Source organism: Heterodontus francisci, chromosome 28 (genome assembly GCF_036365525.1).
Source record: "Heterodontus francisci isolate sHetFra1 chromosome 28, sHetFra1.hap1, whole genome shotgun sequence".
Taxonomy (NCBI): domain Eukaryota; kingdom Metazoa; phylum Chordata; class Chondrichthyes; order Heterodontiformes; family Heterodontidae; genus Heterodontus; species Heterodontus francisci.
This window is the reverse complement of record NC_090398.1, coordinates 35,509,904-35,527,026: the sequence shown is the minus strand read 5'-3', so window position 1 is coordinate 35,527,026 and position 17,123 is coordinate 35,509,904. Positions and strand designations below refer to the sequence as shown.

Genomic DNA, 17,123 nt, shown 5'->3' with positions numbered 1-17,123 from the left:
TCCTGTTGTTTAGAACTATCACCGTGCTAAATGGGATAGATTTCGAACAGATCTATCAATGCAAAACTGGGCATCCATGAGGCACTGTGGGCCACCAGCAGCAGCAGAACTGTATTCAACCACAATCTGTAACCCATGGCCTGACAGATCCTCCACTCTCCCGTTACCATCAAGCCAGAGACCAACCCTGGTTCAATGAAGATTGCAGGAGGGTATGCCAGGAGCAGCACCAGGCATCCCTGAAAATGAGGTGTCAACTTGGTGAAGCTTCAACCCAGGACTACTTCTGTGCCAAACTGCATAAGCAGCATGCGATAGACAGAGCTAAACGATCCCACAACAACGGATAGGATCTCAGCTCTGCAGTCCTGTCACATCCAGTCGTGAATAGTGCTGGACAATTAAACTACTAACAGGAGGAGGTGGCTCCACAAATATCCCCAACCTCAATGATGGGGGAACCCAGCACATCAGTGTGAAAGATAAGGCTGAAGCATTTGTAACAATCTTCAGCCAGAAGTGCTGAGTGGATAATCCATCTCGGCCTCCTCCCGGAGTCCCCAGCATCACAAATGTCAGTCTAAAGACAATTCGAGTCACTCTGCCGCGCCCCTAGCCAAGCTGTTTCAGTACAGCTACAACACTGGCATCTACCCGACAATGTGGAAAATTGACCTGGTATGTCCTGTAGATAAAAAGCAGGTCAAATCTAACCTGGCCAATCACCACCCAATCGGTCTACTCTCAATCATCAGTTAAGTGATGGAAGGTATTATTGACAGTGCTATCAAGCGGCACTTGCTCATCAATAACCTGCTCTGTGACGCTCAGTTTGGGTTCCGCCAGGGTCATTCAGGTCTTGACCTCATTTCAGCCTTGGTTCAAACATGGACAAAAGAGCTGAACTCAAGAGGTGAGGAGAGAGTGACTGCCCTTGACATCAAGGCAGCATTTGACTGAGTATGGCATCAAGGAGGCCAAGGAAAGTGAAGTCAATGGGAATCAGGTAAAACTCTCCGCTGGTTGGAGTCGTACCTAGCGCAAAGGAAAATGGTTGTGGTTGATGGACGTCAATCATCTGAGCTCCAGGACATCACTGCAGGGGTTCCTCAGGGTAGTGTCTCGGCCCAACCATCTTCAGCTGCTTCATCAATGACCTTCCTTCAAATCATAAGGTCAGAAGTGGGGATGTTCGCAGATGATTGCACAATGCTCAGAACCATTTGTGATTCCTCAGTTACTGAAGCAGTCTGTGTAGAAATGCAGCAAGACCTGGACAATATCCAGGCTTGGGCTGATAAGTGGCAAGTAACAGTCGCACTATACAAGTGCTAGGCAATGACTATCTCAAACAAGAGAGAATCTAACCATCTCCTCTTCACTTTCAATTACATTACCATCACTGAACTCCCCAGTATCACACACTGGGGTTACCACTGGCCAGAAACTGAGCAGGAGCAGCCTTATAAATACTGTGGCTACAAGAGCAGGTTAGAAGCTGGGAATTCTGCAGCATGTAACTCACCTGCTGACACAAGGCACAAGTCAGGTGTAAGATGAAATGCTCTCCACTTGCCAGGATGGGTGCAGCTCCAACAGTACTCAAGAAGCTCAACCCCATCCAGGCCAAAGCAGTCCGCTTGACTGGCACCCCATCAACAAACATTCACTCCATCCACCACCGAGGGAGGTGCACAGTGGCAGCAGTGTGTACTATCTACAAGATGCACAGCAGCAACTCACCAAGGCTCCTTCGACAGCACTTTCAAAACCTGCTACCTCTACTACCTAGAAGGGTAAGGGCAGCAGATGCTTGGGAACACCACCACCTGCAAGTTCCTCTCCAAGTCACAAACCATCCTCACTTGGAACTATATCACCGCTCCTTCACTGTCACTGTGTGCAAATTCCTGGAACACCCCTCCTTACAGCACTGTGGGTGTTCCAAACCCACATGGACTGCAGCAGTTCAAGAAGGCAGCTCACCACCACCTTCTCAAGGGCAATTAGGCATTGGCAATAAATGCTGGCCTGGCCATCGATGCCCACATCCCATGAATGAATTGTTAAAAATCCTCCTGACTATAGAATCTCCCACCACTACACTCTCCTATTCCTGTGCTCCACCTGTCTCTCACCCCCACTCACTCGTGGTGACCTCCTGCTCCCTGGTGTCACCCTGTTGCAGAGGAAGATCCTTCTCCAAGCCACTGTCTCCATCCACCTTTCAGTCTCCAATACCATGTATCTACTGGACAGTTCCAGTACTCAGGGGCTCCCTACACCTGTGACTGCAATATCCCTCGAGATGGTCACTCACCTCCCTCTTTCTACTCAGCCCATTCTGTTCCCTCTTGCTGTGTGAGCTGCATGTTCTTGCACAAGATCAGGTCAGAGATGATATTTTAAAGTATTTTGTGAACCTACCTGTATCCATTCTCATTCTTCTTGAAGATGTTGGATCTTCTCCCCTATTTGGACATTCAGCCATGGTGGTGACAGGTGTTCCCAGATTCTGGTTCTCTGTAATAAAGGTAAAATTAATAAGAGGGTCAGACAGAAATACTAAAAAAAAAGAGAATGTTGCAGAGTTAAACATGATATCAGTCCCTCCTCCCCATCAGTATAACAGCTGTTATCTCTGGGATCGAGCATCAGGTGTGACCCAGAAAGCTGCCCAGTCAGTCCCGCTGAGCTCCATCACCCTGTTCCAGATGGACACCCATCACCGAGACTCTGCACTAGAAGTGGGAAAGACAGTGGTGTAATGATAATGTCACTGAACTAGTAATACAGCAGCTGGTGGAATTTAATTCAATAAATTAATAACAATCTGGAATTAAAAGCTAGTCTCAGTAATGGTGCCATATGAACATAAGAAATAGGAGCTGGAGTAGGCCATTCAGCCCCTCATGCCTATGAAACTATCATCGATTGTGGTAAAAACCCATCTCGTTCACTAATGTCCTTGTGGGAAGGAAATCTGCCATCTTTAGCTGGTCTGGTTTACGAGTGACTCCAGACCCACAACAATGTGATTGACTCTTATCTGCCCTCTGAAATGTCCCATCAAGCCACTCAGGTCAATTAGGGATAAGCAATAAATGCTGACCTAGTCAGCGACACCCACATCCCCAAACAAATAAATAAATCATTTCTGAAAGCTTTCCCACCACTGAGGTTAATCTGACTGGCCTGTAGTTGCTGGGCTCATCCTTACATCCTTTCTTGAACAAGGGTGTAACATTTGTACTTGTCTAGTCCTCTGGCACCACCCCTGCATCGAAGGAAGATTGGAAGATTATGGCCAGTGGAGATTTTGATAGAGGTTTAGAACCATAGACAGCCAGCATGGACGCAATGGGTCGAATGGCCTCCTTCTGTGCTGTAATGATGGAGTTTAAGATTTGCAGTCAAACGAGTAGCATGAAAAAGCAGAGGCAATGGAGGTGTCGAGAGAGGTGGAGCAGAGTGTTGTCAGTGGACATGTGAAAGCTGAGTCCTTGTCTTTACATCGTGTCTCCAAGGAGCAGCATAAGGATGAGAAATAGGAGGGAGTGAGGAGAGATCCATGGGGGTCTCCAGAGGTAATGGTGCAGGGGCAGGAAGAGAAGCCATTGAACAAGATTCTCCGGCTATCATTGGATGGGTAAGAGTGGAAACAAGTGAGTTCAGTCCCACTGAGCTGGACAATGAAGGAGAGGCACTGAAGGAGGATGTTGTGTTCGACGGTGTCAAAGACTGCAGAGGTAGAGAGGGATCAAGAGGGAGAGTTTATCACAGTCAGAGTCAAAGAAGGTGTTATTTGTGACTTTGATTCTTGTCATTTCAGAGCTGTGGCAGGAGCAGAAACCAGATTGGAGATTAAAGCATGGAGATGTGAGAAATTTGCAGGGAATAAGAAGCCAACAAACTGATGAAAGGAAAGTGAGGCTGGAGATGGAGATGTACATGTCCAACTCTTCACCCACAGGTCAGACTGGGTGAGTCTCTGATCGAACCCTATCTTCTGGAATACACAATCTCATTTGTGGTTTAATGTTATAGAAACCATTAAAGTCAGTTCACTTTTACAGGATATTCCACATGCTCTGGCTGGGAGACTGGAATCTTTCAGTTCCATCAGAGGAGCTTGCTTGTTGCAGCTACAGAAGAGGGTGTGGGTCCAGGGTACAGAGGGCTGGGGAGAAGAGGGGAGAGGCTGGGAATGGGGAGAAAGAGGCAGCCAGGGAGCATGGGGTAGTGAGGGGAGAAAGATGGGGACAGGCATTTATTACAGACCAGACAGTCTCACCCTGAAATATAAGGGCCATTTATACAAGAGAGGAAACCAACTCAAAACTAAACCAATCTTATTACAGACAGCAAGATACTGGAGACAATGGAAGTCTGATAAAAAGAACAGAAAATGCTGGAAATCCTCAGTGGATCAGACAGTGTCTGTGGGGAGAGGACTGTGAGGTTAATGGTTCAGGTTGATGACCATTCCTGAGAACAGGATCAGGATCTGAAACATTAACCCCACCTTCCTCTCTCCACAGATACTCTCTGATCCACTGAGGATTTAATGCATTTTCTGCTTTATTTCTAATATGACTCATCCCCATTTCAGACTAGATTCTGTGTTTTTTTGGTTTGGATTCTATTTCAGAATACACTGGGAAGCTGATGTTGACTTTGTATCTGACGTTGATTTTGGAAATACATTCCCTGCTTGCTTTGACCATTGTTGTTCGATTTCTGGATTGTGTGTCTCTGTGACCAATGAAATAGGAGGTAAACACTCACCTGGTGTTTAATGTCTTTTACCATCTCCAGTACTAAACATTGGGTTTGTTGAAAGGTAATGAAGCTGTGTTCAGCATTCACTATCTGACAATACTCCACAGCTGCTGGTCAGAGGCCGTGCTGATCTTTGAGGTTTGTCTCTGCATCATGTTCAGTGAATTGACTGGAATTACTTTCACAGTTCAATCTCCAATTTGATTTGTCCCCAAATCTGAGACATTTTAACACTGATCGGATGATGTTGGTGTGAGTTCAGTCCCACCTAATAAACAGACAGGTGTCCATCTGCTGGGCTCTGCCCCAGACTGGAGTCACCCCTCAGATCAAATCCCTTTACTAAAAATTAAACACAAGATTTACTTGGATCTCTGTGTTGTTATGAAGGTGCTTCTGGTTTTTGTGTGTTTTGAGACAGAAACTGATCTCACTTCACATTCCACTGCATGGCCTCATTCTGGGTAACTGTTCTCGGAGGTCAGACTCTCCCAGTCTCATTCTCACCATTTCCTGCCTGACCTCATTAGCTTTTTGGACTGTCTACAGGACCAGTGTCTCTCAGAGTAAATGGGACTTTCTCTTACCTTTCTCCCCAGTCGATCTATGACAGCTCTTTGAATGGGAAGGGTTCTCTCTGGTTGGTGCTTTCACAATCCTGTGCTAGTTCACCTGCTGTTGTTCCTCAGTCTACAATCCCTGTTTACTTCCAGCTGTGGACCTTTCTCATCACTCCGTCATTCACCAGGAGATCTAACTACAGCAGGGCAGAAAATGAGAAGGATGTAGGCGGTGTGAGGGAATGTAATGTACACTTGTCTTTTAACCATCAAAGTGAAATTTAAGGGACGAATATTTCTGTTTGATTTTGTTTTTGTATTTGTTCCGTTCCACAGATCCCCGGTCCATCCGCCTGGGCTACAGGAAAACAACCCGTGTTTGCGGCAGAAATGAGCCTACTTTCTCAGCACCGTGGACAAACTGACACTGTATCAGAAACTGTCTCTTGGATTGCTGAGGTAACAGAGGGACCAATAGCTGCCGGGATCCTCCACGTCTTCAGGATCAGGGCCACGTGTGTCTGGTGAATTTAGTCCCAACCTCAGATCCCCAGATCACCCACCTGGAATTCCCACAAACCTTCACAATTTAACATGGAAATGTGGCAGTTTCCCTCTGTGTTTGAGGCAATTGCCTGATCACACTGGGTCCATCCTCCCCGGGTTACACACTGTCTGATCACACTGCGTCCATCCTCCCCGGGTTACACACTGTCTGATCACACTGGGTCCATCCTCCCCGGGTTACACACTGTCTGATCTCACTGGGTCCATCCTCCCCGGGTTACACATTGACTGATCACACTGGGTCCATCCTCCCCGGGTTACACAGTGTCTGATCTCACTGGGTCCATCCTCCCCGGGTTACACACAGTCTGATCACACTGGGTCCATCCTCCCCGGGTTACACACTGTCTGATCTCACTGGGTCCATCCACCCCGGGTTACACAGTGTCTGATCTCACTGGGTCCATCCTCCCCGGGTTACACACTGTCTGATCACACTGGGTCCATCCTCCCCGGGTTACACACTGTCTGATCACACTGGGTCTATCCTTCCCGGGTTACACACTGTCTGATCACACTGGGTCCATCTCCCCGGGTTACACATTGACTGATCTCACTGGGTCCATCCTCCCCGGGTTATTCACTGTCTGATCACACTGGGTCCATCCTCCCCGGGTTACACACTGTCTGATCTCACTGGGTCCATCCACCCCGGGTTACACAGTGTCTGATCTCACTGGGTCCATCCTCCCCGGGTTACACACTGTCTGATCACACTGGGTCCATCCTCCCCGGGTTACACACTGTCTGATCACACTGGATCCATCGGCCCCGGGTTACACACTGTCTGATCACACTGGGTCCATCCTCCCTGGGTTACACACTGTCTGATCACACTGGGTCCATCCTCCCCGGGTTACACACTGTCTGATCACACTGGGTCCATCCTCCCCGGGTTACACACTGTCTGATCACACTGGGTTCATCCACCCCGGGTTACACACTGTCTGATCACACTGGGTCCATCCTCCCCGGGTTACACACTGTCTGATCTCACTGGGTCCATCCTCCCCGGGTTACACACTGTCTGATCACACTGGGTCCATCCTCCCCGGGTTACACACTGTCTGATCACACTGGGTCCATCCTCCCCGGGTTACACATTGACTGATCACACTGGGTCCATCCTTCCTGGGTTACACACTGTCAGATCACACTGGATCCATCCTCCCCGGGTTACACATTGACTGATCACACTGGGTCCATCCTTCCTGGGTTACACACTGTCTGATCACACTGGGTTCATCTTCCCCCCCCCCCCCGGGTTACACACTGTCTGATCTCACTGGGTCCATCCTTCCTGGGTTACACACTGTCTGATCACACTGGGTCCATCCTCCCTGGCTTACACACTGTCTGATCTCACTGGGTCCATCCACCCCGGGTTACACACTGTCTGATCTCACTGGGTCCATCCTCCCCGGGTTACACACTGTCTGATCTCACTGGGTCCATCCTCCCTGGGTGACACACTGCCTGATCTCACTGGGACCACCCTCCCCAGGTTACACACTGTCTGATCTCACTGGGTCTATCCTCCCCGGGTTACACACTGTCTGATCACACTGGGTCCATCCGTCCCGGGTTAAACACTGTCTGATCTCACTGGGTCCATCCTCCCCGGGTTAAACACTGTCTGATCTCACTGGGTCCATCGTCCCCGGGTTACACACTGTCTGATCACACTGGGTCCATCCGTCCCGGGTTAAACACTGTCTGATCTCACTGGGTCCACCCTCCCGGGTTACACACTGTCTGATCACACTGGGTCCATCCTCCCCGGGTTACACACTGTCTGATCTCATGGGTCCATCCTCCCCGGGTTACACACTGTCTGCTCTCAGTGGGTCCATCCTCCCCGGATTACACACTGTTTGATCTCACTGGATCAATCCTCCCCGGGTTGCACACTGTCTGATCACACTGGGTCCATTCTCCCCAGGTTACACACTGTCTGATCACACTGGGTCCATCCTCCCCGGGTTACACACTGTCTGATCACACTGGGTCCATCCTCCCCGGGTTACACACTGTCTGATCTCGCTGGGTCCATCCTCCCCGGATTACACACTGTCTGATCTCACTGGATCAATCCTCCCCAGATTACATACTGTCTGATCACACTGGGAGGATCCTCCCCGGGTTACACACTGTCTGATCTCACTGGGTCCATCCTCCCCGGATTACACACTGTCTGATCTCACTGGATCAATCCTCCCCAGATTTCATACTGTCTGATCACACTGGGAGGATCCTCCCCGGGTTACACACTGTCTGATCTCACTGGGTCCATCTGACCCTTGTATTGTTAGCAATAACTGTTTAAATTGCTGCAAACATACTGAATTCAATGCTAAAGCATTTGATATTTTAGAAGTGCCAGGATTGTGAGTTTTTCAACATACATTTGAGGAGTCCAGGATTAGGAACTTCTGAACGCCTGGATTAAAACTCCAGTTAGTGTTGAAAGGGCTGAAACATGGTCGTTTCATTTCCTGTTGAAAGCAGGTCCCAACAATAACCAGGTGATTTGTGTTGAACGAGTACAGCAATGAATCTACAATGTAACAGAACAAACACTGTTCTCAGTTTAATAAAAACCCTCGGTCGAGGCTGGGAGCTGGATCAGGTGACCATTGAGAACTCTTTATTCTGACAGAACACAAAGTAATTACATTTAAATCAAGTTTAAAAATATATCCTGCAAAAATAACATGATTATAATTTTATCACCAGTTAATGACAAACCATTACATCCAATATTATGTGTTAAATTGAGAAACAGATGTAACAATGGGAAATAAGTGTGATTAGTAAAACCCAGATTTTGGTTAAAACCTGTCAGTTTATTAATTTATTTTATTTTATTTCCGGGTTTTCATCGGTGGAGCCGGAAATTCTCCATCTTCTCTGCAAACTGCAGATAAACACAATCAGACCAAACCCTCTATTAACACTGTATTAATACTATAACTATATTAATACTATATTACTGTATTATTACTATATTAATACTCTATCTCTCTATATTGATGCTATTTTACTCGATATTAATACTATACAATGTTCTAACTCTTCCTCACGGTCACTCACAGACCAGCCGCGGAGAAAACCCGGAAGAAAGGCTTACTATGCACATGCGCAGTGGCAAGGCTAAAATTGCGCTTGCGCGGTAGTAGGACTCTGACTGCACCTGCGCGGTGGTAGGGATCTGACTGCGCCTGCGCGACAGAGGAGGCTGTGAAAGAACCTGGAATTCCGAAAGAAAGTTAAAAACAAAGTTGGATGTTGTGGAGGAAATGTCAATGGGAACATGGAGAGTCAACACCAACAGCTGCTGGACTAAAAACAAACAAAATAAAATACAGGGTCACTGACCTGAAACATTAACTCTGCTTCTCTCTCCACAGATGCTGCCAGACCTGCTGAAGATTTCCAGCATTTCTTGGTTTTGTTTAAGATTTCCAGCATCTGCAGTATTTTGCTTTTATTTTAGTGTTTAATTCACTGCCACTTCTCCAGGAATGCCCACCTTGAAGAAGTTCTGCTCTTCTCTCCGACGGGATTTTCATTTGTCTCTTTTACCTTGTTCACCTTCATTGTTTTCCATTTCCCTCCTGGTGTTTGATAAAGTGTCGACCAAAACTCATTTTCACAGCCACATCTCCTTCCTCAGTGACTGTCTCCGGCTCTGACTTATTCCATGTGGATTCCAACTGAAGTTTCATCCACCCAGGATCGAATGTTTTGAATCCACCCAGGATTACAGGTAGCTCCGAGAAATACAACGTTCCTCGGACTGCTGTTCTCGCCACATCCTGAGATCCACACTCAGTGCTATGCGCCGCCACATGTACACACTGAACCTCTCTCTCCAGAAGCACCGCCTCACCTTAACTCAAAGCTGTTCTACTTTGCATTTTCATCTCATCCTTCGTCTTCGCCGAAGCATTAACAAAAAACTTCTTCCTTTTAAATATTAAGGAAGGCAAGCTCCGGTAGCTGATGGGGACGAATGCCCCCCCAGATCCTTCTTCCCCTTCACTTCCCTCTGACCCCAACCTTTCTGATCTGATCCCTTGCCGTGCATTCACTATACCCTCTGACCTTCCCCTCTCTGATGCGGAACGTTCTGTACTCAGCAAAGGACTGGGTTTTATCCCCTTACGTCGCCACCTCAATGAATTTCGCTCTCGGCACGTCGTTGAGCTCTTCTTCTGTCGCCTTCACCAGGATGTTGCCTGGTATGGAGGGCGCTAGCTATGAAGAAAGGTTGAGTAGATTAGGATTATTTTCATCAGAAAGACGGAGGTTGACGGGGGACCCGATTGAGGTGTACAAAATCATGAGAGGTATAGACAGGGTGGATAGCAAGAAGCTTTTTCCCAGAGTGGGGGATTCAATTACTAGGGGTCACGAGTTCAAAGTGAGAGGGGAAAAGTTTAGGGGGGATATGCGTGGAAAGTTCTTTGCGCAGAGGGTGGTGGGTGCCTGGAACGCGTTGCCAGCGGAGGTGGTAGTCGCGGGCACGATAGCGTCTTTTAAGATGTATCTAGACAGATACATGAATGGGCAGGAAGCAAAGAGATACAGACCCTTAGAAAATAGGCGACAGGTTTAGATAGAGGATCTGGATCGGCGCAGGCTTGGAGGGCCGAAGGGCCTGTTCCTGTGCTGTAATTTTCTTTGTTCGCCTCCGGGCTCACTTCTTTGACCAGGAGTCCTCCCACTGACCAGTAGACCTATTCACCCACCTCCATCATTCACCCACCTCCATCATTCTCCCACCACCTGGAACCCTCCCTCTGGCCTCTTACCTGCTCTTGATCTTTTCATTGAAAACTGTCGGCAAGACACTGGCTGTCTCAATTTCTCTGCCCACCCCCCCTCACTCACCCTAATCTGTCTCCCTTTGAACTTGCTGCACTCCGTTCTCTCAGGTCTAATCCCAACATTGTCATAAAATCTGCAGATAAGGGTGGTGCTGTTGTTGTCTGGTGTACCGATCTCTACCTTGTAGAGGCTCAGCGCCTACTCTCAGACACTTCTTTCTACTTCCCCCAGACCATGACCCCACCATCCAACATCAAGCTACTGTCCACAGGACTGTCACCGACCTCATCACCTCCGAAGAACTTCCCTCTACAGCTTCCAACCTCATAGTCCCACAACCCCAGACAGCCCGCTTCTACCTCCTTCCCAAAATCCACAAACAGGACAGTCCCGGCAGACCCATTGTGTCAGCCTGCTCCTGCCCAACTGAACTTATTTCTTCCTATCTAGACTCTATCTTTTCTCCACTGGTCCAGTCTCTTCCCACCGACATCCGTGACTCTTCTGACGCCCGACGTCATTTTGACAATTTCCAGTTTCCTGGTCCCAACCGCCTCCTCTTCACTATGGACGTCCAATCGCTCTACACCTCCATCCCCCACCAGGATGGTTTGAGGGCTCTCCGCTTCTTCCTGGAACAGAGGCCCAACCAGTCCCCATCCACCAACACCCTCCTCCGCCTGGCTGAACTTGTTCTCACATTGAACAACTTCTCCTTCAACTCCATGCATTTCCTTCAAGTAAAAGGTGTCGCTATGGATACCCGCATGGGTCCTAGTTATGCCTGTCTTTTGTTGTGGGATATGTCGAGCATTCTTTGTTCCAGTCCTACTCAGGCCCCCTCCCCCAACTCTTTTTCCGGTACATTGATGACTGTATCGGTGCCGTTTCCTGCTCCCGCCCCGAACTAGAAAACTTTATCAACTTTGCTTCCAATTTTCACCCTTCTCTCACCTTTACATGGTCCATCTCTGACACTTCCCTTCCCTTCCTCGACTTCTCTGTCTCCATCTCTGGGGATAGGTTGTCTACCAATATCCATTATCAGCCCACTGACTCCCACAGCAACCTCGACTACACTTCTTCACACCCTACCTCCTGTAAGGACTCCATTCCATTCTCCCAGTTTCTCCGTCTCCGACGCATCTGCTCTGATGATGCTACCTTCCATGACGGTGCTTCTGATATGACCTCCTTTTTCCTCAACCGAGGATTTCCCCCCACTGTGGTTGACAGGGCCCTCAACCGTGTCCGACCCATTCCCCGCACCTCTACCCCTTCCCCTCCCTCCCAGAACTGTGACAGGGTTCCCCTTGTCCTCACTTTTCATCCCACCAGCCTCCATATCCAAAGGATCATCCTCCGCCATTTTCGCCACCTCCAGCGTGATGCCACTACCAGTCGCATCTTCCCCTCCCTTCCCCTGTCAGCATTCCGAAGGGATCGTTCCCTCCGCGACACCCTGGTCCACTCCTCCATTACCCCCACCACCTCGTCCCCGTCCCAGGCCACCTTCCCTTGCAATCGCAGGAGGTGTAATACCTGCCCATTTACCTCCTCTCTCCTCACTATCCCAGGCCCCAAACACTCCTTTCAGGTGAAGCAGCGATTTACTTGTACTTCTTTCAATGTAGTGTACTGTATTCGCTGCTCACAGTGTGGTCTCCTCTACATTGGGGAGACCAAGTGCAGACTGGGTGACCGCTTTGCGGAACATCTCCGCTCAGTCCGCAAGCAGGACCCTGAGCTTCCGGTTGCTTGCCATTTCAACACTCCCCCCTGCTCTCATGCTCACATCTCTGTCCTGGGATTGCTGCAGTGTTCCAGTGAACATCAACGCAAGCTCGAGGAACAGCATCTCATCTACCGATTAGGCACACTACAGCCTGCCGGACTGAACATTGAGTTCAATAATTTCAGAGCATGACAGCCCCCCACTTTACTGTCATTTTTAGTTATTTTTTCTTCCTTTTTTTTGCATTCCTTTTTACATTTTTTACAATCTTTTTTTGCATTTATTTCATTTCATCTTAGTTTGTTCAGTTTGCTTACCCACTGTTTTTTTCAGGTTGTTTTTCTTCAGGTTTGCACTTGCTGATGTTCAATATTCAGTATATTCACACCTAATCTGTACTAATGCTTTGTCTTTCAACACACCATTAACATATTGTTTGCCTTTGCTCCGTGACGTTTTGGTCAGCTATGTGGCCTGGTCCAATCTGCACCTTCTCCTTTGTTATCTCTTGCCCAACCCCCACCTCACTTGTTTATAATCTGTGACTTTTCTAATATTTGTCAGTTCCGAAGAAGGGTCACTGACCCGAAACGTTAACTCTGCTTCTCTTTCCACAGATGCTGCCAGACCTGCTGAGTGAATCCAGCATTTCTTGTTTTTGTTTCAGATTTCCAGCATCCGCCGTATTTTGCTTTTATTAAAATAAAATACAGGGTCACTGACCTGAAACATTAACTCTGCTTCTCTCTCCACAGATGCTGCCAGACCTGCTGAAGATTTCCAGCATTTCTTGGTTTTGTTTCAGATTTCCAGCATCTGCAGTATTTTGCTTTTATTTTAGTGTTTAATTCACTGCCACTTCTCCAGGAATGCCCACCTTGAAGAATTTCTGCTCTTCTCTCTGACGGGATTTTCATTTGTCTCTTTTACCTTGTTCACCTTCATTGTTTTCCATTTCCCTCCTGGTGTTTGATAAAGTGTCAACCAAAACTCATTTTCACAGCCACATCTCCTTCCTCAGTGACTGTCTCCGGCTCTGACTTATTCCATGTGGATTCCAACTGAAGTTTCATCCACCCAGGATCGAATGTTTTGAATCCACCCAGGATTACAGGTAGCTCCGAGAAATACAACGTTCCTCGGACTGCTGTTCTCGCCACATCCTGAGATCCACACTCAGTGCTATGCGCCGCCACATGTACACACTGAACCTCTCTCTCCAGAAGCACCGCCTCACCTTAACTCAAAGCTGTTCTACTTTGCATTTTCATCTCATCCTTCGTCTTCGCCGAAGCATTAACAAAAAACTTCTTCCTTTTAAATATTAAGGAAGGCAAGCTCCGGTAGCTGATGGGGACGAATGCCCCCCCAGATCCTTCTTCCCCTTCACTTCCCTCTGACCCCAACCTTTCTGATCTGATCCCTTGCCGTGTATTCACTATACCCTCTGACCTTCCCCTCTCTGATGCGGAACGTTCTGTACTCAGCAAAGGACTGGGTTTTATCCCCTTACGGCGCCACCTCAATGAATTTCGCTCTCGGCACGTCGTTGAGCTCTTCTTCTGTCGCCTTCACCAGGATGTTGCCTGGTATGGAGGGCGCTAGCTATGAAGAAAGGTTGAGTAGATTAGGATTATTTTCATTGGAAAGACGGAGGTTGACGGGGGACCTGATTGAGGTGTACAAAATCATGAGAGGTATAGACAGGGTGGATAGCAAGAAGCTTTTTCCCAGAGTGGGGGATTCAATTACTAGGGGTCACGAGTTCAAAGTGAGAGGGGAAAAGTTTAGGGGGGATATGCGTGGAAAGTTCTTTACGCAGAGGGTGGTGGGTGCCTGGAACGCGTTGCCAGCGGAGGTGGTAGACGCGGGCACGATAGCGTCTTTTAAGATGTATCTAGACAGATACATGAATGGGCAGGAAGCAAAGAGATACAGACCCTTAGAAAATAGGCGACAGGTTTAGATAGAGGATCTGGATCGGCGCAGGCTTGGAGGGCCGAAGGGCCTGTTCCTGTGCTGTAATTTTCTTTGTTCGCCTCCGGGCTCACTTCTTTGACCAGGAGTCCTCCCACTGACCAGTAGACCTATTCACCGACCTCCATCATTCACCCACCTCCATCATTCTCCCACCACCTGGAACCCTCCCTCTGGCCTCTTACCTGCTCTTGATCTTTTCATTGAAAACTGTCGGCAAGACACTGGCTGTCTCAATTTCTCTGCCCACCCCCCCTCACTCACCCTAATCTGTCTCCCTTTGAACTTGCTGCACTCCGTTCTCTCAGGTCTAATCCCAACATTGTCATAAAATCTGCAGATAAGGGTGGTGCTGTTGTTGTCTGGTGTACCGATCTCTACCTTGTAGAGGGTCAGCGCCTACTCTCAGACACTTCTTTCTACTTCCCCCAGACCATGACCCCACCATCCAACATCAAGCTACTGTCCACAGGACTGTCACCGACCTCATCACCTCCGAAGATCTTCCCTCTACAGCTTCCAACCTCATAGTCCCACAACCCCAGACAGCCCGCTTCTACCTCCTTCCCAAAATCCACAAACAGGACAGTCCCGGCAGACCCATTGTGTCAGCCTGCTCCTGCCCCACTGAACTTATTTCTGCCTATCTTGACTCTATCTTTTCTCCTCTGGTCCAGTCTCTTCCCATCTACATCCATGACTCTTCTGACACATACGGCATTTTGACAATTTCCAGTTTCCTGGCCCTAACCACCTCCTCTTCACTATGGACGTCCAATCTCTCTGCACCTCCATCCCCCACCGGGATGGTTTGAGGGCTCTCCGCTTCTTCCTGAAGAGGCCCAACTAGTCCCCATCCACCACCACCCTCCTCCTCTGCCTGGCTAAACTTGTTCTCACATTGAACAACTTCTCCTTCAACTCCACTCACTTCCTTCAAGTAAAAGGTGTCGCTATGGGTACCCACATGGGTCCTAGTTATGCCTGTTTTTTTGTGGGATCTATCAAACATTCCTTGTTCCAGTCCTACTCAGGCCCCTCCCCCGACTTTTTCCGGTACATTGATGACTGTATAGGTGGCATTTCCTGCTCCCGCCCCAAACTGGAAAACTTTAAAATGAACTTTGCTTCCAATTTCCACCCAACTCTCACTTTTACATGGTCCATCTCCGACACTTCCCTTCCCTGACTTCTCTGTTCCATCTCTGGGTATAGGTTATCTACTAATATTCATTATAAGCCCACCGACTCCCACACCTACCTCGACTACACTTCTTCACACCCTCCCTCCTGTAAGGACTCTATTCCAGTCGCCCAGTCTCTCTGTCTTCGATTCATCTGTTCTGATGATGCAACCTTCCTCGACAGCGTTTCTGATATGTTTTCCTTTTTGCTCAACCGAGGACTATCCCCCACTGTGGTTGTCAGGGCCCTCAACCATGTCCGGTCCATTTCCCGCACCTCTATCCTCACCCATTCCCCTCCCTCCCTGCGACAGGGTTCCACTTGTCCTCACTTTCCACCCCACCAGCCTCCACATCCAAAGGATCATCCTCCGCCATTTCCATCACGTCCAGCGTGATGCCACTACCAAACGCATCTTCCCTTCCCTTCCCTGACAGCATTCCGAAGGGATTTTTCCCTCCGTGACACCATGGTCCGCTCCTTCATTACCCCCACCACATTGTCCCCTTCCCACGGCACCTTCCCCTGCAATCGCAGGAGGTGCAATACCTGCCCTTTTACCTCCTGTCCTCTCACTGTCCAAGTCCCCAAACACTACTTTCAGGTGAAGCAGCGATTTACTTGTACTTCTTTCAATGTAGTATACTGTATTTGCTGCTCACAATGTGGTCTCCTCTACATTGGAGAGACCAAACACAGACTGGGTGACCGCTTTGCGGAACATCTCCGCTCAGTCCGAAAGCAGGACCCTGAGCTTCTGGTTGCTTGCCATTGAAACACTCCCCCCTGCTCTCATGCCCACATCTCTGTCCTGGGATTGCTGCAGTGTTCCAGTGAACATCAACGCAAGCTCGAGGGACAGCATCTCATTTACCGATTAGGCACACTACAGCCTGCCGGACTGAACATTGAGTTCAATAATTTCAGAGCATGAGGGGCCCCCTATTTATTTTTAGTTATTTTTCTTCTTTTTCTTTGTTTAGGATTGTTTACTTTATGTTTCTACTGTGCCAACCCACTGTTTTTTTTCATGTTTGTGCTTTGGGCCAGGGCTGTTCATTTTTCTGTCAATGAACACCCTCTCTGTACTAACGCTTTGTCTTTCACCACACCAGAAACATACTGTTTGCCTTTGCTCCATGACCTTCTGGTCAGTTATTCTCGGTGACCTTGTTCTATCAACACTTTCTTTTTGGTTAGCTCTTCCCCCACCCCCGATTTACTTGCTTAAAACCTATTACATTTCTAATATTTGCCAGTTCTGATGAAGGATCACTGACCTGAAACATTAACTTTGCTTTGCTCTCCACATATGCTCCAGACCTGCTGAGTATTTCCAGCATTTCTTGTTTTTATTTTAACTCTCCAATCTTATTTATCTTACGTGGCTCGATTAATAGTCTAGAAATTATTACCTTTGAGGTTCTGCTTTTTAAGTTAGTGCCTAGCTCCTCATACTCTCTATGTAGAAGCTCTTTCCTAGT

At 48.2% G+C, this 17,123-nt stretch overlaps 1 protein-coding gene across 1 annotated transcript in view; it reads right to left on the bottom strand.

Moving 5' to 3' along the window:
* LOC137345324 (NACHT, LRR and PYD domains-containing protein 3-like) overlaps positions 1-2,512 on the bottom strand; it is a 67,486-nt gene extending 64,974 nt beyond the window's left edge. The window contains exon 1 of the mRNA XM_068008822.1: positions 2,428-2,512. Coding sequence (XP_067864923.1) covers positions 2,428-2,491 — 64 coding nt within the window. The 5' untranslated portion in view covers positions 2,492-2,512. The remainder of the gene's footprint in view (positions 1-2,427) is intronic.
* Positions 2,513-17,123: the final 14,611 nt, after the last annotated feature.